The sequence below is a fragment of the Calliphora vicina genome, chromosome 1, assembly GCF_958450345.1.
Source record: "Calliphora vicina chromosome 1, idCalVici1.1, whole genome shotgun sequence".
NCBI classification, from domain to species: Eukaryota; Metazoa; Arthropoda; class Insecta; order Diptera; family Calliphoridae; genus Calliphora; species Calliphora vicina.
The window spans coordinates 9325757-9348795 of NC_088780.1; the positions used below are offsets into that span (position 1 = coordinate 9325757).

The 23039-nt window shown below is 28.7% G+C and overlaps 5 protein-coding genes across 7 annotated transcripts; 2 read left to right on the plus strand and 3 right to left on the minus strand.

Moving 5' to 3' along the window:
- Window positions 1–117: 117 nt before the first annotated feature.
- LOC135949374 (activating signal cointegrator 1 complex subunit 2) lies at window positions 118–2887 on the minus strand. Its single transcript, XM_065498917.1, has 6 exons — window positions 2747–2887; window positions 2609–2689; window positions 2393–2550; window positions 1571–2329; window positions 1365–1505; window positions 118–1242 (listed from the first exon to the last, which is right to left on the minus strand). Exons 1-6 carry the CDS (start codon window positions 2774–2776, stop codon window positions 210–212), a joined length of 2202 nt encoding a protein of 733 aa, XP_065354989.1. The 5' UTR covers window positions 2777–2887; the 3' UTR covers window positions 118–209.
- Window positions 2888–3245: 358 nt separating this feature from the next.
- On the plus strand, window positions 3246–6871 carry LOC135949375 (putative uncharacterized protein DDB_G0287457). Of its 3 annotated transcripts, none has more exons than XM_065498919.1 (5): window positions 3246–3604; window positions 3675–4003; window positions 4429–4743; window positions 4897–5725; window positions 5796–6871. In XM_065498919.1, exons 1-5 carry the CDS (start codon window positions 3424–3426, stop codon window positions 5849–5851), a joined length of 1710 nt encoding a protein of 569 aa, XP_065354991.1. In that variant the 5' UTR covers window positions 3246–3423; the 3' UTR covers window positions 5852–6871. The 3 variants fall into 3 exon arrangements, with proteins under 3 accessions (XP_065354991.1, XP_065354990.1, XP_065354993.1); XM_065498921.1 differs by having other exon boundaries at window positions 3247–3604; window positions 4429–4632; XM_065498918.1 differs by having other exon boundaries at window positions 4429–5725.
- Window positions 6768–9231, minus strand: aurA (aurora A). The gene is made up of 3 exons (XM_065498922.1): window positions 9009–9231; window positions 8658–8946; window positions 6768–7971 (listed from the first exon to the last, which is right to left on the minus strand). The coding sequence occupies exons 1-3, from the start codon at window positions 9138–9140 to the stop codon at window positions 7154–7156; spliced, it is 1239 nt and encodes a 412-aa protein (XP_065354994.1). The 5' UTR covers window positions 9141–9231; the 3' UTR covers window positions 6768–7153.
- Window positions 9232–10516: 1285 nt separating this feature from the next.
- Window positions 10517–18821, plus strand: LOC135949377 (mitochondrial glutamate carrier 1-like). Its single transcript, XM_065498923.1, has 6 exons — window positions 10517–10729; window positions 13983–14019; window positions 16490–16624; window positions 16698–17183; window positions 17270–17410; window positions 17604–18821. Exons 2-6 carry the CDS (start codon window positions 13985–13987, stop codon window positions 17755–17757), a joined length of 951 nt encoding a protein of 316 aa, XP_065354995.1. The 5' UTR covers window positions 10517–10729; window positions 13983–13984; the 3' UTR covers window positions 17758–18821.
- Window positions 18822–19575: 754 nt separating this feature from the next.
- Window positions 19576–22589, minus strand: Tango9 (transport and golgi organization 9). Its single transcript, XM_065498924.1, has 5 exons — window positions 22383–22589; window positions 22226–22286; window positions 22071–22157; window positions 21852–22005; window positions 19576–20658 (listed from the first exon to the last, which is right to left on the minus strand). Exons 1-5 carry the CDS (start codon window positions 22442–22444, stop codon window positions 19853–19855), a joined length of 1170 nt encoding a protein of 389 aa, XP_065354996.1. The 5' UTR covers window positions 22445–22589; the 3' UTR covers window positions 19576–19852.
- Between the last annotated feature and the right edge of the window lie 450 nt (window positions 22590–23039).

The window sequence follows — 23039 nt, forward strand, 5'->3', positions numbered from 1 at the left end:
GAGTTTCAAACAACCTATTTCAATTACAGTAGTCAACATTTGTTCTCAATAAATAAACAAATATTTTCGCATTGGAACTTATTATTCGCCAGCTAAAAAATGCCATAAACATGACTGTTTTTGTGCTATATTTGCTTTACATTTACCAAAAATTTATTTAATTCAGATTAAATATCAATATACATATTCAAAAAAAATAATAATTTTACTTAAAACATACCCTTACTTTGTTTGAAAGAAGCGCCCGCCTTACGATTGTGATTAGCTCTAGACGACTTATGTGCCTCCTTTTTCTGACGATTACGTAAAACATCTTTTTCCTGGCCCTGACCTTTGCTACGACCCACCACGTCTTGGGGTTGCTGCTGTGGCACAACATTTCCTTTCTTGGACCATTTTGCCTGGCGCCTGGCTTCATAGCGAGCTCTTATATCTTCTGGATTTTCACAGAAATTTGCATTTTTATTGCGCTGATTGTCCGCCTGTTGACTAGCATCCTCCTCTTCACTTTCACTCTCCTCCGATTCATCGGCAACATTGGCCATTACATTTTTAAGATCTTTTGACTTCACCACACGTCTTTCAGTTTCTAGTAAAGCTTCATAACTATCATCATATTCATCGTTGTATTCGTCATCTTCTGGATCTCGTTCACTGACCATTGAATACTCCTGATAACGATGTTTTATGGCAGCCAAATCTCTTTTGTCGTCCAATAGTTGGGTGGCATTTTGAGGGGCATTGGGAAAACCTTTGCCTTGTTTTATAATGCACTGGGGATTATCCTGGGTCATTACATCATACTTATCACCATCATAAATATTAAAGTGTTTGACGCCAGTCTGTTCATAAACTTTATCTTGAAGATCGGGTGGTATATAAACTTCATTGAGATCGGCCTCGGCTAGATCAGGTGGCAAATTGTCTTCCAGTACAGCTGATATTGCTTCTTCGCTGGTGTCATAGCGTGATATAAGTCGTCTCACAAAACCAGTACCCAAATGAGGTAAACAATCTAAAACCATAGCAACTTCCAATTCCAAATCTCGTTCGGTTGATGGTTTGGTTTTATTTGCTGTTGGTTTAACTTCGACCATGGGTTCTGGTTGGCTAACGACATCATTGAAGTTTGCTAACTCTTGATTTGCTATTAAGTTCTGTAAATTGTTTATGGTTTCCTTACTCGAGGTTTCGGCTTCTTTTCGATAACCCTGCACAACAAAATTGGCTTTAAATGTGTCTCTAGAAAGTTAATTAAATAAAGCATTGAGTATTTGTTTAAATTTATAACAAGAGAGCTATATAAGGATGTGCCGAATAAAGCTCACTCATGGAGAAGGCCATAAAAAGTTAGAAATACATACAACTCCTCGCAGGCCTGTTTCAAGATCTCCATGTCCAAAGCCACTGAAAAGTGTCGCTCATAGTCTATAACAAATGTTTGTTCCGACAGGCACTCAGTTAATAAAGCAATAAATTCTTCCGTGGGCATTATACTGACTTTACTGAAATTTAAGTTTTATTAAAATAAAAACAATCAATTTTTTTGAATCTCTTTTAAACAACTTACGGTTTCGCCAACACAGCCTCCACATAGGAGTAAGAAATACTTCGAAATGCTTGCAGGAATTGCAAACGAGCCTGATTTAGCCACATTAAACTTTTGGCTGATTCGTTAATTGAATAAATATTTTTATACAGAAATGGCAAAGTATTGTCATAAAAATTGGCTATACTTTGGCCCAACTTAATTTCACCACACAATGTTCTAACAGAGGGACAAACATCCAGCAGAACACTTAAGGTAAAGGCACAATCCAAAGTGTACAGGGCCACATCATCAAAGGGTGTTTCACAATTATCATCGGGCAAACCACCACCTGCCCCCTCAAAACCTTCATTCTCCGTTTGAGTTTGAATGGAACGAAAAGCAGCCCGAAAGAAGTTTAATGCAGCAATTAAATCTTTTTTATAATTGGGTTCTATGCTCAGCAGAGTGTCAAATATTCTTTGCAATATGGCACCATTATCGGGAGTAGCATTACCCACAGCTACCAAAAGATCAAAGAGCATGGGAACAGAAATAAGAAAATTTTTATAGATTAATTCTCGCATATCATCCTTTTTCAGCCAAGAGTCAGCTGACTCTTTGGGTGTTAATAGCCGGCAAATAATACGCAATACCAAATTGAGTAAAGTCTCATAAAGGTCTTGCACATAGTCGCTTGGCGGCTCGGTGCAGATGTTTATATAAAATGGTGTGGCTTTTTGAAGGAACGAAACTACGCAGCCTAAAGCCGATTTCTGAAACACCATATAGGACCAGAATCTAAAAATAGAGATTTTTGCAATAATTTATGTTTTGTTAAATATTTTTTAACAAATTTCATACTCATAGTGTTTTAAGCTTAACAGAAACTCCAAATCATTTTTGAAATTGTCTGCCTCATGTTGCCATTCCTGTAAAGCGGCACCTGTTTTGTAATATCCTCCAGCTACCACCAAACTGGTGTAGTTAGAAAATATTGAGCGGGGAGCCCAGTGTTTGTCCTTAATATGAAATATGTAGTTATTAATCCCATACACTATTAAACAAATAAAAACTTACCAATGCACAAATATTCCTTTTTACTCCATCTTCGGCCACAACATGAAAATATAAATCCTTCAAAGATTTGTTTTCCAGATTCTGCAAAAAAGTTAAATTTTGTAACTCATACAAAAATTATAAACAAATTATCTTTACCTTAAATTCTTTTACTATATTTGTTGGCATATTGTAAAATTTAATTAGTTTTCCATTAAAATTGCTTAAATTGCAAAAATACAAATATTTTCTTTTATGTTATTTTATATGTTTAGTTGTCAATCGACGGTGTATTTTATTGAATTTCAATTACAACGACCGGCGACAAAATTTTAAAAATCAAACAGCAGCAATCTTATTTTAAATATAAAACAATGATGAAATACAACCATTTTTGGTTCTGTTTATTTTAGAAAATATTTTTATTTTAAATCCATTAATTACCAAGAAACTGTAATAAGTAATAAATTTTGATAGTTACGAACATAAAAATATCGAAACTGATGTTACATGGAGACGGTGATTATCTCAAGCGCCAAGTCGTTTCAGTTGTGTGTGTTTCTTTTGTAATTTTCTGTGGCGATAAAATTCCTTATCGTAAAAAATTATTATGGCAACAACTTCAAATATTCTAGTCATTGCCAGATCAAATTTTTAACAAATTGTTGTGAACAGCTGAAAGTGTTACATCCCGTAGAAGAGAAAAAAATCTAGAAATTGGAAAATTTTATCCAGAAAATATATTGTTCTGTGAAAATTAAATTAATTAACACTTTCCCAAGCTTGTCGACATTGTCAAAATTAAAACTAAACTAATAAAACTGGATAAAAGGAAGATGAGTGGCACACGTTTTGCCCGGACAGGGCGTTGCAGATTTCTGGTGTGTTTAGGTATTCTAGTTCTAATGGTAGGTATGGTGGCTATTTTTCACAGCTCTCAAGTGCAACTGGACGAGACACGAGAGCAACGTTTACACTGTGAGCAGCAACAGGAGGCTTTAAACGAACGTTTGACCAGTAAGCAAATGAAATAAAAGTTAAAAAAAATTAAATTTATATTAATTTAATTTACTGATTCCTTTAAAAGCTTTGGTGGAACAAAAGTACCATTTGGAAAGGAATCTAGAACGTGAACGCAATGAGCTATTGGAAACTAAGCGCAATTTGGAACAAAAAATCAAGGAGTTGGAGGAAAAATATCAAAAAGAAGAGGTCGAACAACAAATGAGTTATGATAAATTGAAACAAACCCACACTCTATTGCAAAGTGACCACAAACATTTAAAGGAGGAAACCCAAAAGGCCAATAAAGAACAATTGGATAATATTAATAGCTTGGAGAAGAAACTGCAGTCTATTAGATCTGAATTGCAAAAAGAAAAGTCCAATAAGTCGGGTGAACTTATTGAATTGAGGGTATGTATTGATTTCCTTAAGATGTTTTTTTACATTGATTTTTTTAGTAAAAATATGAAGTCCGAAATACTTTACAATTGGTTTTTAACTAAAAACTATTTCTCAGCAATAATTAAAATTTTAAACAAAAATAAATGTTTTACAATTTTTTTTAAAAAAACCTAAATTTATTCCGGAAAACACTTTTCACAAAAAACGAGTTTTTATTTTTTTTTAATACGGACGGCATTAAAAAAATAGTTCGCCCTTTAATAATGTGGAAATTACAAACGGAATGACAAACTTATGGAGAGGGGTATACAAATTGATTTTTACCAATAACCGGACTTTCAATAAAAAAAACCGTTAAGGTTTCATTTGCACAATCTAGTAGTATTATAACACATTTTTAATTTCTACAACCTTAAATATTTTTATTTTTCTAGGAAAAATACAATATTGTTGAAGTGGAAAACAAACGTTTGCACACTCGCATCAATGAATTGGAAGACATCGTTAAGGATTATCAGTCGCATTGTGAGTACAAGGCAAGGGACAATTCTCGCAAACCAGTAGCCCCAAAACCGGATATAACATTGGGCAACAACAATCCTAGTACTAGTGAAAAATCCTTTAAACATCAAGATTCTGTGAGTGAAGGCGTTTACCATATATCGTTAAACATTACTAATAATAATAAAGAGACTAAAACGCTTAATGGCCGTGGGGTGACCAGTAGTATTGAGCCATCAAATGCTCATGTAGGTGTTAAGGATAAGCTTATACTGCTACAAGAAACTACTAAAACATCATTACCATTGCAAAATCCATTAGATACTAACAATGATATTAGACCATTAACAGCTAAACATTTTAATGGTAGTCTTATATTAAATTCCGTTGAAAATTTTCAGATTGTACCCAAACCCATTAAACGTATAGCCGATGATGAACAGCAGCAGCAGGAAAAACCCAATCGTCAGTTGAGTCAGGAAAATGATAAAAATCAAGTAGCACCCTTGAGTGCGCCCAAAAACAAGGGCCAATTGGCTTCAACAGCCACATCAAAGTCCGAACAACAAGTGCAGGCAGCTTCACAGGTAAATGCCACCTCAGCAAATGTGAGAACGGCTCGAGGCAGTAGCACCAGTAGCAGCAATTCGCCGCCCTTGGCTTTGCCACCCAATCAACGTAAACTGCCCGAAAATGTTGCACCCATACCGGACAACTTTGAAGATTTATTACAAAAATCCAATAACGAGGCGCTTAAAAGCAATGATGATCCCTCACAGTTGGATGAAAATGGAAATCATGATTTTAATGAGAATAAAAATGGTGGCGGAGCTTTAAAATCAGCCAACAATAACAACAATTACGATTCAGGTGGTCATGAAATGAAGGATGCTTTGGGAGAAGGCGATTCAAATAATCTGCAACATGATGATGACATTAACAATTTCTTCGATACCGATCAAGAGCCCAAGGAGCACAATAAAAACAATAACAACAAGGATCTAAACGATGATAAAGACGACGATGGTGGTAATGATGACGATGATGGAGGTTTAGGCTTAGGAGCCGATAACGATGGTGGCGCTGCTGCGGGCGATATCGCTATCAAACACAATCAACAGCAGCAATTGCTAGATGATAGTCTTAAAAATGAGGTGGCCGATGATCAAGGCAAAGAATTTGGTGATGGTTTACGTTTAGATGAAGGTGCTATGGAAGAGGATGATGATGGTTTGTTAAAACTCTCAGAAAATTAAATCTTATTATGATTTGTATAACTTAATATAATTTATTGTTACAGATGATTATTCAAATCCGTCTCGTAAACAAGCTGGTGGTCAAGCCATACGCAATTAAAATTTTAATGGTTTAACTATATTTGTAAAACATAACTAACTACATTAAGTAAACTCTAGTATTGGGGTTTTGTGTGTGTAATTCAAGATAGATTTGGACAGGCTTAATTAACATTTAGCTATGAATGTTTTTTTTATGATGGAACGAACAAATGTTCCATCTGATTTTGTAGAGTTATTGGTATTACTTTTCTTGTTTTGAGAAATCTGTATTATGTGTTCAATATGAATCCAAATTTATCTTTACACGTGCCTAACTGGTTGGAGTTTTAAGTATTTTTTCTATTAGTTTTAAGATTTTTTTACTTATATATATTTTTTTAATTTCATTTTCTAAGTATGCATTCATGTAATTGTTCTAATCCTTTAGTTTTAAACATCAATTAAAATGATCGCTTTCATGTTGCATTAATTTCATTTATTTTACATCCTTTTTAGTTGATTACTGTGATAAATGTGAATTTTTGGAAAAAATACTTTTTGTGTAAAAAAAATAACAGTATAATTATTAATACAAGTGCATTAGAGCGTCTTTTGACAAAAAATAAATACGAAGGTAACGGAAGCTACTCCCTAATACGATTCGAAAGAAAACGTTCATTTTTATTTTTTAAAATACAATTTTAAAAAGGTACTATTTCATAAAGTACTTTTTTAAAATGTACATTTTCGATCTCTGTAAATGTACATTACCTTCTGTGGAAAGCTCTCTCGAATAAAACATTAAACATATAAATAATTAAGACGTTCTAACGCACATGTTGAAATATTTTTTTTAAAAAAAAAATCATACGAATTTTCACCACCATTTAACAGGAACTTAATGAATTTTTCTCATAAGAGTCTCGCAAAAAATTACGAACAAAATTATTTAATATTAAAGTATTTAAAAAATCATAAAAAAAACACGTACATACTAAAAATTTATAATCATTTGTATTAAAATTTTTGTTTATTTTTTTAAAAATTACAATGAAATTAAATAAAAATTCTATAAATGAAAAGAAGTAATAAAAAAGAATGCTTAAAACGATTTTTGTTTTATAAAAAGCACATATCAAACCATTTGGGATTTTCATTTATCATTTGCTCCCAAAAAAATTCGATAACTTTCATGCAATAAAATTTCTATTTAAAATAATAAACAAGAGCAAAAAACATGAAGCACACATGAAGCATAAGAAATTAATAGAACTAAACACAAAAGCAAGAATAGTTAATAAGTTAAATGAGATAAATATAAAGTAAAAAAAGAACATATAAAACTGCAGCAAAAATATAAGGGTGTGTTTCAAATCAGTGCTTATTGGGTATGAGCTATAATCCAGGGATGCATGAGCACCTGATCCAGGGGTAAACGATGTTGTGGATTTAAAACTAATAATTTTGATATGAAATGTGCCGCAGCCTTTGTAACATGATCCGGCAATTTATAATCCACTTTAATTATTTTCTTATACGTGTCATCATAATCTGTGGCCAAAAATGGAGCCCTTCCCACCAGCAACTCATAGCACAACACACCCAAACTCCAAAGATCCACGTTTTTTGTGTGCGGCTTACCTTGTACCATTTCGGGTGGCAAATAATCCAAAGTACCACACAGTGTTGTGCGCATAGAGTTGGGCTCATGAACCGACCAACCAAAATCGGCAATTTTCAAGTCGCCCTTATGGCCCAACAACAAATTTTCCGGTTTAATATCACGATGTATGACATCACGTTCATGTAGATACAGTAGAGCCGAAGCCAACGATTTTATATAAATCGCTGAATGTCGTTCATCGAAACGTTTCAAAGGCTGAGATTGCAGCTCTTTAAAGAGTGTACCTTTGGGTGCATACTCCAAAATCAAATAAATGCGTGCATCGTCATGAAAATAGCCGTAGAGTCGAAGTATATGAGGATGACGTAAATGTGACTGGATTTCAATTTCACGTCTTACTTGATGTTCTACATTGGATTCATGGATTTGTTGTTTGAATAGTACTTTAAGTGCCACCACAAATTTTGATTCTTTTTCACGGGCCAAATAAACATTTCCAAATTTGCCACGACCCAAAGGTCGTCCAATGTCGAAGTTATTTAGAGACCATATTTTCTTGGCATCTTTTTTAAGTTCTGGAAAAGAAATTAATCAGAAATGTGTTTATTATTGATACTAGGATCGCTATAGGAAGAAATCTAGATTATGGACGACAAGGAAAAAAACACATTGATATGATGGATTTGTTGAGATATGATATGTGTTATCAGATCGAACCATTTTTAATATCGTTTGAAAGCTTTTAGAAATAGCTTTAAAACATCCCAAATTATTAACACATTTGGACCAAATTCGATTTTTTAAATCTATTTTGTTTCAAAAATTACTGTAATAATGGTAAGTTTTATAATAATAATGCGATCACGAAAATCAAATTTTTCTTATTTTACTTCTACTGCGCGATTTATTGGTTACGCAAAACTGCTTACTTTTAATAGTCGCCCTTTTTGTTGGGGGTAATTCTGCCACAAAATCGGCGTCGCATACAAATTTGTGTATAAAATTTGCGCCCTTCAAAATTTTCAGAAAATTGGAGTTTCTTAAGATAATAAGATTTGAAAATTATATATTTATAGGATATATCCATAAATATAATATTTCTCTATGGTTATACCTACTAAAATATGCACTCAATGTGAAAAATACTGCCAACGGTGAACAAATTAGAAAACTCTGTGCTGAGTTCCATTTAAGAAAATAAATCATAGGTATAGCATTACAAAAATAAAATAATTCCAAACTACTTAACACAACATCTTACCAGTCTTATTTTCATTATTATTGTTATTATTACTAGCACCAGAAGTAGTTGCCTCTTTTTCCAGTTTCCTTTCTATATTCGCCGGCGCTTCCTTTATCGGTGGTTTAGCACTAGATTCTTTATTTTGAATTTTAGCCGCATTTGATGTTTGTGCTGGCGCCGACTCCTTTTTTGCTGCAGCACTATCCACAATTCTAGTTGAAGACAATGGCATCATGCTACGTTGAGAGGAGGCGCTAGGTTTAGCAGCAGCCGCTGTATGCAAAGTAGATTTTCCAGTATCTAGGGGCTTTATTTATTTCAAAAGATATTTTCACAATTTTTAAAACAAATACACCACAAAATAAATACCTTTTTCACAGCCATTTGTCCGGGACGCTGACTCCCGCCAACATGACTTTTTGCATTTTGTCCTGTCTGATGTTCGCTAGCTTTTGTATGATTTTCCTTGCCCCTAATAGGTATTGTGGGTTTTTTGTACATTTTTGCAATATAAGTTATTCATAAAATAGGTTCGAAAATATTTTATTATTCGTTCACGTAAAAGAAAAGTATCAAAAATCAGAAATCAAAAAAAGGAATGCTGAAAAAATACTTAAATGAACCGTTTGAATTTTTAAAACTGACGTGCGCGTGTATTAGTGAAATGCAATGGCAATGAAATGATGAACAAATTGGAAATGTCAAAAATGCAGCTCTAGAGAGAGAACAGTGATGATAACTACTTTAAAAACGAATGTGCAGACGTGAAAGCACTAAAAAGTGCAAAATTCATGTTTTACACATAAGAACTCGATTTGCCATAAATCCAGGTTTACGTTCATGTTTTTCCATACCTTACGTTTATCATAAAAACTACTAAAAGTTATAGCTTTGAGTCATTCTGTGGATTCAGTTATAAATTCCTTCTCAAAATGATACATGATGTTTCGATATCTTATTGCAATAAAGCCCTGTCTATACTTGACAAATATTTATCATAACAATTAATGACGTTTGTTTTCAGTACAAAGTTTCCTTGTCCTCACATGAATTTGTCGCGTGAGGATTACTCTTGCCAATGATATATTCTTTGTTAAGCAAAATATAACCCTAGATTCAATGTTTAATGTTTGGAGTTTTTTAGAAAAAAGTAAGTAAGTTAATAAAAAGTGAGTAGAGTGTATATTGTTTTATTCCATGGAGTTTTATGGAAACTTTTAGAAAAGTGTATGATAGAAAACATGCCAAATTAGTAATATTATTAATACATTTCATTTTTGTTGCTAAACATTATAAAAGGCGCATTAATGAATGTAGAAACCATGTATTTTTCACAATATATGGTAAAAAGTTGGAAAAAGTCTAAAATAGTCGAAAAAGTAAATTTAAAAAAGGTCTATAGTGCGAAATGTCGAATTTTCTTATATTACCAATAGTCGAAAGTTCGAAAAGTAGACCATATAAAAATCAAAAAAAGGCGAAAAGTCGACTTTTTGTTTCAACTATAGAAACCTAGGACACTGAAGACTGAAAAAATGCTGACAACACTGGTTTCAGTTGACGGCCAAGGTATATTTAATTAGGTGTACTTATTAGCCCAGTTGTTTACAACCCAACTGTCAAAATTTTGTTTATGTTTGATAAGATTGGAAAATGACAAAATTAAAAAAATTGTAAAAGAGATTAAAAAGTAAAAAATAATTTAAACTTTTTAACACGCATGTAAAAGTTTGACGAAATACAAATTTTTTAACAGTTGGGATTTTTAACAAAAACAAAATGCCTGTTGTTTTTGTATAGTTGTATTTCTTGTAGGGACGACGAGTACACCTCATGAATATACCTTCTTGACGGCTGATTGAAAAAAATCAGTTTCAGTTGACGGCTGATTTTTTTGCCAGCGGGTTTTCTGCACGGTTTTTTTTTGCTCGAAAAATATTGATTAAATTATAAAAACTAAAAACAAATGTGTTAAGGAAAGTAAATTGTGTTAAAATTATTAGAATTAAAGAAAGTCAATTAAGTGCAAAAAATAAAGAATTGCGAAAATTATAACCTATAAAACATACAATAACAACAACAATAATCAAGTAAGTTGACCGTCAAAAAACACAAAAAAAAAGTATAGGCACCTTTTTTGTCTTTTTGTTATATTCTTTTTTGTTTTTGTTTCATTGCAATTCTTTAAATTAATATAAATTATGATGCTTGGTTGATTCGGTTTATTTTTTAGGGAAAATAAGAGGCTTTTTTGTGTTGAAAAATGAAAACAAATTACGTAAATTGAAAAGAATAATAAGTAAGATAAGGCAGGGGAACACAGGAATATCATAGAACGATAAAAATGCTTGTTGCTTTTTTCATACTACTGCTCCATTGGGTTTAAAGTTAAATTACGATTAGTTCTTTTATATAAAACGATTTATTGATTTTTATATTAGGTACATGTGTTCGATTAAGGTTATTATTGTGGGTAATATCTACATTTTCCAGCAACTAGCATTAATTTAGGTGAACATTATCAGTTGCTGATTTAGATTACATATTTAGAAATTTGAAAAACTTCAAACTGGCATCTAGCTGTCTGTTTCAACAATAATTTGTTACCAGGAGTTCAATTGCTTATAGGTAGCTTTAAAATTTTATTTTGTTAAATATTTTCAATACTATTTATTCATTTAAGATAAAAATGCTAATACTGATTCTGTATATTGCGTAAACTTTTTTATTCAATTTCAAAAAGCTTGTTTTTTATCTAATTTTTTGTTTATTATGCATTAATTTAAATTTAGCAATAATTTACATTATGCATAGGTAGATATTTTTTTTATAATAGGTATAATTGTTAAAAATTCTGTTAAATAAAAATACAAATATTTCTTTTTTAATTTAATACCATGTAGGTATCTAATACACAAGAAACATTTTGCATTTATGGAATCTAATCGATTCTAAACAATTAATTTACTTGCATAATTTGTTAAATCGATGCATGGTCCGTTTTTCGGTTTTCAGCTTTTCTGTCAATTACAATTCGATTTACGTATAAAATCGATTTTTGGAAACAATCTGAAATCCAATTATATTTTTTGATAAAACGAATGTTACAGAAGTTTTAAATAAATTAAAGTCCATATTTAATCTTAAAATAGTTGGTGCATAATAAGATAAACACACAAAATAACTATTTAATAAAATTGACACATTTCTTCAAAAGGGTGTTAATTGAAAAACATTAATTTTCATGTTATTGAACGATTTTAAGTTTGTTTGTTTATCGCGAAAACTAATAAATAGTTTAGTTAATATTTATTTTCAAGCCTAAGCAACAATATGAAAATTGTAAATGTATTTTAGAACTTAGGTAACTTATTTCTTACAATTTTTAAAAAGTTTTCCAGAAAAATAAGAGTAGATATAACAGAGCTGTAATTTTTTGGCATTACAATAACTCATTAAAAATTAATCATTGTAAATACCCAGCAGTTCTGCATTTACTACTAATAAAGTTAATGTATACCTTTTAGAAAGTAATGTTTACTAATGTATGTATAATTACTTGGCTGACTCTTTGTAGTGCAGACTGTATTGATTACCTTATACATCCCTGATAATCTAGCATAAAGTCAATCGTCTCTATGTAATATAGGATGTAGTCACTAATTTTTTTTTTTTTTTTGAACTTTAGAAAGTATTTTAACCTCCAAAATTATTTTATTAGAGAGTCATATTGTTTCGTTTTTACCTTTTAAAAACGGTGGTTTATTTACTTTATTGTTGAATTGACCGATAATTATTTTATTATTTGCCTTAAAGAATTTCGAAAGCTTTGTATAATTCTCCAGACAAATAATAAAGTTCTTCAAGGACAAATAATAAAATTATTTTCAGTAAATTTAACAGTTTTTACGAAAAAGTCAATAGTACACAGCTATGTAAGGATTTTATAAAAAAAAACAAAGCTTTGCCACAGCTTTTGAATTTTCACTTCAGAACTGCACGTATATTATTCGCGTTGAGATTATCATCTTATTGATATCTATGTCTATCTACCATTAGATTTCTCTCCAGGGAATAAATTTAGACAACAATTACTTAATTCATATACAACTTCTAGTTTTGCTTTTAAATTTGAGCTTATATTATTGTGTTAAAATCATAAACTAACGCAAATGCAAGAAAATTGTCACATCAATTGAAAGTATAAATAATTTTTATATTAAAATGTGTAAATTAGCATTGAATAGTAAATAAACTATTTACACTTTAAATATAACTTGAATGAAATCATGTTGTTGAATATGCATACGATTTTTGTTGTTTATTGACTAATTAACAATAATATTTGTCAAAAAAGAAAGTAAATAATAATAAAACTGTTGCAAAATATTACTTTAGAAATTGAAGAATATGTTATACGTTAAATTCAAATTGATAATGTAATTTCGTAACAATTTAATACTAAAATTTTAATTTTGTACTAAAACTGTAATTTTGTACTAAAATTTTAATTTTGTACTAAAATTTCAAATTTTGTTTCAATTTGGTACTAAAATTACAATTTTGTGGAAAGAATGTTGTTTTTATCGATTTTAAAGACAAAAATCATCATATCAGAAAACAGTTTTTAACTCTTATAAAAATTATAACAATAAAAAAATTTATTATCTTAATTATAAATACAATGTTCATATGTATGTTTTAATTTCACTAATTAATTATCAGCAAACACCTATGATTACCAAAATTGTATATCAAGAAAGCACATCAAATCATATCCCATACCTGACATTTTCGAAAACCACTTAAGTTATGAAAATGTACATTATTGACATATTTATTTATTATGTATTTGATTTTACTTTTATTTTTATACACACTACAAACAAAAACAATAAAAATACAACTTTTCAATTGTAGATTAATTATTATAGTGTTTAAATTGTTCTTATCACATTTATTTTTGGTTCATATTTACATAGCTTATCACTGGCTCAATTAAACAATAATAATACAATAAAAGAAAATATCATTAAATTGAAATATTTAACATTTTTACAAATTAGTAACAAGTTTTGTTATTAAAAATATATTTAAAAATCATTACTATATTGGCTAATCTAATATGTGAAGATAATTATGGCACAAAAGATAAAAACTATTTCTAAATGAGATTTTTCAACTAATATTGGAATATAATTAATTTAAATTTAAACATTTTTATTTTAATTTATGTACGTTAATAAGAAAACTAGTTTGAACTAATTATTATGCTTATTAATAAAAAGTTTTATTTTCATAATTTTAATTAAACCTGTCTTTGTATATTTATTTGTCTTTCAGAAATGTCAACTCCACAACAAGCCCCAGCACAATTTTCGTAAGTATCAAATTTTACTTACGTATGTATATACGTATTATACACTTTGGATACACTTTTTTATATTGAGATTATTTTTTTTTATTTAAACACACGTGAGTGATTAAAACAATATAGGCTAATTTTTGTCATTGATTATTTGATATTTTTACTCGTCATTCCTTTCTTCAATTCTTTCTAATATTTACCTATACATATTTATACAAAAAAGTGTATGTACATTCAAAAAAATGTCTCCTAATTACGCAAGGTCAATGAATGTTGCTTATTATTTATCTGTATATTTATGCCCATAAATTTATTTAGATTTTCCTCAAGACTGATGCAGAAAATTATTATTAGTAAATAATGAAAATGGTAGGCAGTCATTTCAAATTGTAAATTTTGATTTCCAAATTATGATATCTTTATATCAACTTTGTACTAACATTTCAAGTTAGAACTAAAATTTAAATTTTAGACTTAAATTTTAATTTTATACTAAAACTGAAAATTTTATACTAAAAAATCATTTTTGTACTAAAATATCAATTTTATACAAAAATATCAATTTTATACAAAAATATCAATTTTATACAAAAATATCAATTTTATACAAAAATATCAATTTTATACTAAAATTTAAATTTTATACTAAAATAACAATTTTATACTATAATTTCAATGTTAAAGAAAAATTTAAATTTTATAGAAAAATTTAAATTTTGTAGAAAAATTTAAATTTTACTACAAAATTTAAATTTTTTATACTAAATTTTAAATTTTATACTAAAATTTCAATTTTGTTCTAAAATTTAAATTTTTTACAAAAATTTTGTTCTAAAATTTCAAATTTTTACTAAAATTTCAATTTTATAGCAAAATTTCAATTTTATTACTAAAATTTAAATTTTATAGAAAAATTTAAATTTTGTATAAAAATTTAAATTTTCTAATAATATTTCAATTTTGATCCAAAATTTAAATTTTATACTTAAATTTAAATTTTATACTAATATTACAATTTTAGAACAAAATTGAAATTTTACTACGAAATTTTAATTTTTTAAAAAATTTTTTTACTAAAATTTCAATATTATACTACAATTTAAATTATATACAAAAATTTAAATTATATACAAAAATTTAAATTTTATACAAAAATATCAATTTTATACTAAAATTTCAATTCTATACTAAAATTTCAATTTATACAAAAATTTTAATTTTATACTAAAATTTTAATTTTATACTAAAATTTTAATTTTATACTAAAATTTAAATTTTATAATAAAATGTCAATTTTATACACAAATTTTAATTATACTAAAATTTCAATTTTGTTAATATATTTAATTTTTGTACTAAAGTTTCAATTTTATACTAAAGTTTCAATTTTATACTAAAGTTTCAATTTTATACTAAGGTTTCAATTTTATACTAAAATTTCAATTTTATACTAAAATTTCAATTTTATACTAAAATTTCAATTTTATACTAAAATTTCAATTTTATACTAAAATTTCAATTTTATACTAAAATTTCAATTTTATACTAAAATTTTAATTTTATACAAAAATTTTAATTTTATACTAAAATTTTAATTTTATACAAAAATTTTAATTTTATACAAAAATTTTAATTTTATACTAAAATTTTATACTAAAATTTTAATTTTATACTAAAATTTCAATTTTATAATAAAATGTCAATTTTATACAAAAATTTTAATTATACTAAAATTTCAATTTTATATTAAAATTTCAATTTTGTTAATATATTTAATTTTTGTACTAAGTTTAAATTTTTTACTAAAATTTAAATATTTTTCTATTAAAAATTAAAATTTTTTACCAAAATAAGAATTATGTAACAAAATACCAATTTTGTACTAAAATTTTAGTTTTGTTTCAAAATTAAATTGATTTATAAAATTATTATTAGTTTTTATACAATACCATATTTATTATAAACTAAATAAAATAAGTTATTATTTTTAGCTAAAATTAATTTTATTTTACATTTAACCACAATCAAATCTATTATTTATTTGTGCTTAAATATTTGATTGATTGTGATTATATGCTTTTCCAACACATTATTAAATTAGTGAAATTATTTTTTATTTATATCTTTGTTAATTGAAACTAAAATAAATAAATGTCGAGCAATTGATCATGATGATGATCAAGTTCAAATACATACACAAAAATGTGCAATTAGAGGAAAATTAGTTGCTGTAGTTGAAATTCTTGAAAACTTGCCACCACCACCAATCACACAACAAGTAAAACAAAATTTTTTCGTTGACAAGTTCATTTAGGCGCTAAACTATTATTGAAAGAAATCGAAAATAAATTATTTAATTTTAAAACCGATTAAGGCACGCGTCTAATTGTTGATATATGTTGTCAACAGATGATTTCTATTATTTACATACAAATTTTAACAATGAACTATACTAAATATTTTTTTTTAATTTTTGTTTTAGTTTGCTTCCTAAGATCGTAAACGGTGGTATTGCCGGTATTATAGGCGTATCATGTGTATTTCCTTTGGATTTAGTTAAAACCCGTTTGCAAAATCAACAAGTCGGTCCAAATGGAGAAAAAATGTACAAAAATATGTAAGTGTTTAAATAAAATTTATTTTATTTAATTTTCTAAATTAAAAATTTTACGAATAATTTATAAATAAAGGTTCGATTGCTTCCGCAAAACATACCGTGCCGAAGGTTACTTTGGCATGTATCGCGGTTCTGGTGTCAATATCCTTTTGATCACACCCGAAAAAGCCATAAAATTGACCGCCAATGATTACTTCCGCCATAAACTCACTACTAAGGACGGTAAGCTGCCCGTTAGCAGTCAAATGGTTGCTGGTGGTTTGGCTGGTGCATTCCAAATTGTTGTTACCACACCTATGGAATTGTTGAAAATTCAAATGCAAGACGCGGGTCGTGTTGCAGCTCAAGCTAAATTGGCGGGTAAAACTGTCGAAAAGATTTCGGCCACCAAATTAGCTTCACAGTTGATAAAGGAAAAGGGAATATTTGGCTTGTACAAGGGTATTGGCGCTACCGGCTTAAGAGATGTTACCTTCTCCGTTGTATACTTCCCGCTATTTGCTACACTTAATGCATTGGGCCCCAGACGTAACGATGGCTCCGGTGAAGCTGTATTTTGGTAAGACTTTTTTAAAAACTGAAAACATGTTTGTAATTTCTTTTTTTAATATTTTTTTTCTTGTTTTATTTTGTTTTAAATTATAGGTGCTCTTTCCTCTCTGGTTTGGCAGCTGGTTCATTTGCTGCATTGTTTGTTAATCCATTCGATGTGGTTAAGACACGTTTACAGGCTATTAAAAAGGCTGATGGTGAAAAGGAATTCAAGGGTATTATGGATTGTATAACGTAAGTGTTTAAATTCTTATCATAAAATATAATTTGACATTTTCTCTGACTTTCCTCAAACAAGAGATTTTCGGAATTTCTAAATGAAAAAATTTTCAGCAAAAAAATATTTTTTTTCATTAAAAAAGATTCATGAAACATTTTCACAAAAAAACGAACTTGTTTATATAATTGTCTTTTAATTTAATTCTAGTAAAACCATGAAATACGAAGGACCCACTGCTTTCTTCAAAGGTGGCTTGTGTCGTATGATTGTTATCGCTCCTCTATTCGGTATCGCTCAAATGGTTTACTTTTTGGGAGTAGCTGAGGGTTTACTGGGTATGAACACACCCAAAAAGGAATAAACAAGAAGCAATTTATATTCTAATTTAAGAACCAATTTAACTGGAAACGAATGCATTTCCATTATGTGTCGTCCTAAATGTACATCGGAAATATAATAATGCTAATAAACTAATTAAATAGACGAATTGTTTTTAAAATGCCTAAAAATTTGCTCTCTTTTTATGTGAATGTATGTTGTTTGTATTTTGTTTATCATTATTTAAGTTATCTGTTTGGCTCAAAGTCAAAAGTATTGTGAAAATTAAACATTTCAATAAATTATAACATACTCTTATTTAAAAAATAAAATTATATCAGAAAAATGTTACAAACAATATAATTAATACGTGTATGTGTTATTTGAAACCAAAAACAAAATATCAGTTTCGTCGAAACTCATTTAAAAAAAAAGAAAACAAAAATCTTATACAAGACAATAAACCATTTTGATTAAACAAAAAAATCCTGAAAAACAACATGAATTTATTACAATTGAAACCATATAGAATTAAAATAAATATTTAAACCTAATTATCAAAGCTTGTATTTACTCCAATGAGTTGTTTGTTTTGTTTATTGATCGCAATTATATGGCACAATGTTCTTTTATATTATTATAAATTCTATATTATAGCCAAACAACAAAATGTATTTGAATTACATATACTAATTATGTTAAAAACAAAACAAACTGAAAAATATGTATTTATGTGGTGTATCATAGTTGTCAATTCATAGATTAAAGTAATAAACGTAATAAATAAACAACCTCAGATATTAACATGCTACCTAAAACAGTTTTAATATTTTTTTTTGCATTTTTTTCTTTTGTTAATTTATGTTTAAAATACATAGTTAAAATACTGTTAATTTCTTTCTATGTTCATATTCTTTAGGCCAATTTAATATGTTTATATTTTTCAATAATTTTATGGTATTTTTAAAGTAAAATCTCTAAGATATTTTCTTGTTTATAGTAAGTTTTAATTTTAAAATATTTTGCAAACTATTTAAAGATGCCAATGTTAAAAGAAATAAAAAACAAATATACACACATAAGTAAAACAAGGAATTTAAAATTAAATTGTGTTGATTTATTTAAAATTTTGTGTAGAAGAGATGTAACAAATGTAAGTTTTGGAAATGCGAACAGTAGATAAATTAAATACAAGTAATATTGAAAGACAATAACTGATGATAACGAATCGTATATACCCTTCACCAAAGTATACTTTAAGATTAATATTGAAAAAAAAAAATCACAAAGTCTGCTTTTACACACAGCAAGTTTACTTGAAGCAAGGCACTTCGATTCCCTTTTAAACATGCTCGTCTGTTTACACACAGCAAATCTGTGTTCAATTTTGTATGTCAAAACCTAATAGACGCCATAGTGAAAATGAGAAAAGTGAATTGAAGAGACTTGCCAGTACAAGCAAGTGTGTACCCCTCTTCTTTCTTCTTGCTCACTCTCTCCTATAAACTCAGACTTGCGGCAAGAAAACTTGCCCTGTGTAAAAGCAGACAAAGAAGATTTCAACATACAGACTGAATATATTTATACTTTACGGGGTCGCAAATGAAAAACACAGTTGGTGTTAAATCTAACAGCGCCTACGATTTACTGACTACACTGCAACTCGCTGCTACTATTTATATACACAGTTCCATCTTCTAGTAGTTTCATGAATTATCAAATGGAAAAGTGGTCAAAATAACCATACGGTTCGATAATACTTTTTTGAGAACTGTCATTTGCTTCATATCTGTGGTTATAAGGTTATACTTTGGTTATAAGTATGGAGCGATATATAAAAATAAAAAAAATATACAACAACTTTTGATTTGTAAATATTTTTACTTTATTAATAATTAAATCTCTAATTTAAATTCATACATTACAAGTCTTTTTCAAATTTATTGAGAACTATTCTTTAAAAAAGAAAAATAAAACAAACTCTCACATTATACACACAATTAATTTTCTTTTTAAAAGTTAAACAGTATTCTCGATTTCTTTTTTTTTGTTTTGAAATAATTTTTAAGTTGATATTATACTCTTATCACAACTAAAAGTTTTAAAATGTCAAAGGCCAACAAAAATATATATGTAGCTTAAATAATATCAGCCGGGCGACTAGTTGGCACATCACCAGTTGTACCACCTCCTAAGCCAGCTGTAGGATCGCCAGACATGTCAGCATAACGATTACGGGATAAACGCAACAATACAGAACGATACCATTCTAATAATATAGCTTTACGATAAGTAATTAAACCAATTTGTAAGATTAAGAAACCAATAATCGAAATAAAATTCAGATATTCCCATTCGAGCAGCAAGGCTGCTAACCAAACTAAATAAGATCTTACGCTTTCGGCCAACACAAGATTGGCTGACGAAGAGAAACGTATAATGCACAACGAAGTATAGCCGTACAGCAAAGTAGTCACTATAAACAAGCTCAAAGCCACTATAAGCCAAGGATTACTGCGCAATTGACTATAAACATCCATAAGATCATCAAAAACACCACGCGAACTATCATTAAAAGGTATTATGGGTGTTGGCAAGAAATTCATGCATATGCCCAGGAACATGGTGATTAGTATGCCAAATAATCCTTGCCAGCCAATGGCCTGCAAAATGGGTACACTACAAGCCTTTAAGTACTTCTCTTCGTACACCATGCGGCCAGCTTGAAATATGGAGGCACATATTATCATTAAATCACCAGACAGTACAGCATTTGCATTTATATGCGCCAAAGAATTCTGGTCATATACAACACGCTGCATATCGGTTGATATAATTATCGTAAGTCCACATATAATCGTAACAATGGCCGACCAATGACGTCCTATTAAAGTTTGATTCATGTGTATGGAACCAAGTAGTCCCACAAAAATGATAGAAGAACCTAAAACAAAATTAAAAAAGAAGAACTGTTAAACATTTATACTACCTATATAGATTATGGGTTAATAGTAAGTGATGTATGTATGTAAGTGTAATTGAACTCTTAAGTGATAAGGGAATCGTTGGTTATGAAGGCTAGTGTTTACATACAGTGGGATATATTATGAATTTTACACACAAAAAAAACAAAGATAATTGATGCCTTCGAATCGTACTATAATATATATAGTCGAATATTATTATACAAGCGAACACTTTTCTACGGTTCCATAAATTATACTAAAATTGTTCCTAAAAACTACTACGCTTTAGAGTTCGCCCGAAACCGGTTTTTTTAAGCCGAAATCCGAAAACCTTATATTCGGACAAAAAATCATTATTTGACCTAATCTGAAGCAAATCTTAACTTTTCAAAGGTACTATTAAGTTCTAGACACCGAAAATAACTCGTCCAAATAATCAAAATACCCAAATTGTGATTTATATTTTGTTATAATTTTTTTTACAATAAAATACAAGTTTTTGTATTCCATTAAAAACTTAACCTATTTTTTCTTTAAAATTACATAATATATTTTTTTCCTTTATAAAAGTTTCGTTCTCGTTATTATCCCAAGTTTAAACGAATATTAAATACTTGTATTAGGACGACATTTTGCCTAATTCTAAACCGAGTATTTGGCCCGACTCTAACTAATAGCAAAGCTTAGTTTATCATCAATATATAAAAATAATGCTAATATTGTTGAATGAATCTCACAGAAGAGGGAAAAAGTTTGAATAAATTATTATTTACAGTTTGTTGAATTTTATAATACGAATAAAAGAAGTACGTTTATAACTTTTTTGCCGCCTTCGAGTTCGTTATAAACATGTTAAACTACGTTATATACTTCGAAAATCGGTGTAAAAACTGATTATTTTTTACAGACAACCGAAAATAAACATGAATTTAGTCGAATTATAATTTACTAGTACACTAAAATTGAATAGTCTATCATGACCTGGATTCTTATCTGTTGCAAAATCAAGGCCGTAGAAAAATAACAATATTATACATAAAGACTTCTTCTAGACTGATTAATTTGGTAAGTATTCTAAGAATGATGTTCTAAATATATAACTTCTGTTAGCCCACTGTAATGTGAATAAATGTTTTCGCGAGATAAAAACAACTAAATAAACAATACTTACTTCTTATCATTTGAAAACTGGAGACATAGGTTAAATATAGACCCGTCAATAATAGTATAGTCGATATAGCATCCAAAAAAGCCGGCAATAGCATGTTTAAAGGTTTAAATTCACGATCACCTCTAGTCAATAGATTTGTATCCTCAGAACCATCCTGCAAGAAGAAATTTCAATATTAATAGACAAAATTCGTATTTTACATAATTCCAACAAACTTACATTACGTCGTCGTAGAATAAAGAAAATGGTTTTATAAAACAAATAACAAAGAAATTCTCCAGCAAACATTAAAAATGTTAAAACTACCTGTGGATGAAAATTAACAAAACAAAATGTAAAAATCTAGTCCTTTCTAGCTACAGGATCATACACACCGGATGTTGAAAATAACGCCAAATGCCATCGCTGCATTCTCCCGTCAATGTATTAGCCCATCTAAAACAATTATTAACACAAAATTGATTTTTTTATTATATATACTTTTTAGAAATTTTCCACCGATGGAAGGGGAGGAGATGAAGGAATACTAACTTGATTAAGAGTGTATTACACGAACCGGCAATTATAAAGATTAAAACGATTATATGATGCATTTTGTCGTTAGAAAGGAAGTTCTGTTTTGCTTTTGTTCAACTGTTTTTATTAAATTAATATTCTTCTTTTGTCTGTTTTCTGATTTTAATTCTACTGGTAAAATGCACTAAGAAAATAATTGCAAATAAAAAAACAATAAAGCAATTGATGAAATTGCACCAGTGTTGGAATGTATGGTACAATTGTGCCAATTTTGGTACTATTTCTTTTTGATACTATTTTGTTACTTTCAGAATATTAGGAACAAGGCGAATTTAAACAAGGTGGAGTCAGTCAAACAGCTGATAACTTTTTTTTTCGCTTTTCGGTTCTAACAATTGTCAAAGCTTGTTTTTATATATAAATATCTACATATTCTAAGCTTATTAACAAAATATTTATATTTTCCGTAAATAAGTAAAGCCCTCACTATTCAATTATCTACACTAAATTAAGTTTTAATACTTATTTGTTTAATTTTTGTTTTTTGACATTTTTTAAGAATTGTTGTTTTTGTAGAACTGCCACCACCTTGTATGAATTCGCCTTGATTACGAAGGTTTGCCAGATACCAAATATAACAACTCTGCCTGTCAGAAAGTGTTTACAAGTTCT

Bases quoted from the DNA above. Each gene is read 5' to 3' on its own strand.
- LOC135949374 (XM_065498917.1), bottom strand. From the start codon at position 2,776: ATGCCAACAAATATAGTAAAAGAATTTAAG. The intron at 2,330-2,392 runs GTATGAAATTTG...CTCTATTTTTAG, and splicing joins TTAAGCTTAAAACACTATGA to ATTCTGGTCCTATATGGTGT. The intron at 1,506-1,570 runs GTAAGTTGTTTA...CTTAAATTTCAG, and splicing joins GAGGCTGTGTTGGCGAAACC to TAAAGTCAGTATAATGCCCA.
- LOC135949375 (XM_065498918.1), top strand. From the start codon at position 3,424: ATGAGTGGCACACGTTTTGCCCGGACAGGGCGTTGCAGATTTCTGGTG. The intron at 4,004-4,428 runs GTATGTATTGAT...TTATTTTTCTAG, and splicing joins GTGAACTTATTGAATTGAGG to GAAAAATACAATATTGTTGA. The intron at 5,726-5,795 runs GTTTGTTAAAAC...TTATTGTTACAG, and splicing joins TATGGAAGAGGATGATGATG to ATGATTATTCAAATCCGTCT.
- aurA (XM_065498922.1), bottom strand. From the start codon at position 9,140: ATGTACAAAAAACCCACAATACCTATTAGGGGCAAGGAAAATCATACA. The intron at 8,947-9,008 runs GTATTTATTTTG...AAATAAATAAAG, and splicing joins GACAAATGGCTGTGAAAAAG to CCCCTAGATACTGGAAAATC. The intron at 7,972-8,657 runs GTAAGATGTTGT...TTTCTTTTCCAG, and splicing joins TAATAATGAAAATAAGACTG to AACTTAAAAAAGATGCCAAG.
- LOC135949377 (XM_065498923.1), top strand. From the start codon at position 13,985: ATGTCAACTCCACAACAAGCCCCAGCACAATTTTC. The intron at 17,184-17,269 runs GTAAGACTTTTT...TTTAAATTATAG, and splicing joins TCCGGTGAAGCTGTATTTTG to GTGCTCTTTCCTCTCTGGTT. The intron at 17,411-17,603 runs GTAAGTGTTTAA...ATTTAATTCTAG, and splicing joins GGTATTATGGATTGTATAAC to TAAAACCATGAAATACGAAG.
- Tango9 (XM_065498924.1), bottom strand. From the start codon at position 22,444: ATGCATCATATAATCGTTTTAATCTTTATAATTGCCGGTTCGTGTAAT. The intron at 22,287-22,382 runs GTTAGTATTCCT...TAATTGTTTTAG, and splicing joins TGTAATACACTCTTAATCAA to ATGGGCTAATACATTGACGG. The intron at 22,006-22,070 runs GTAAGTTTGTTG...TTCTTCTTGCAG, and splicing joins TTATTCTACGACGACGTAAT to GATGGTTCTGAGGATACAAA.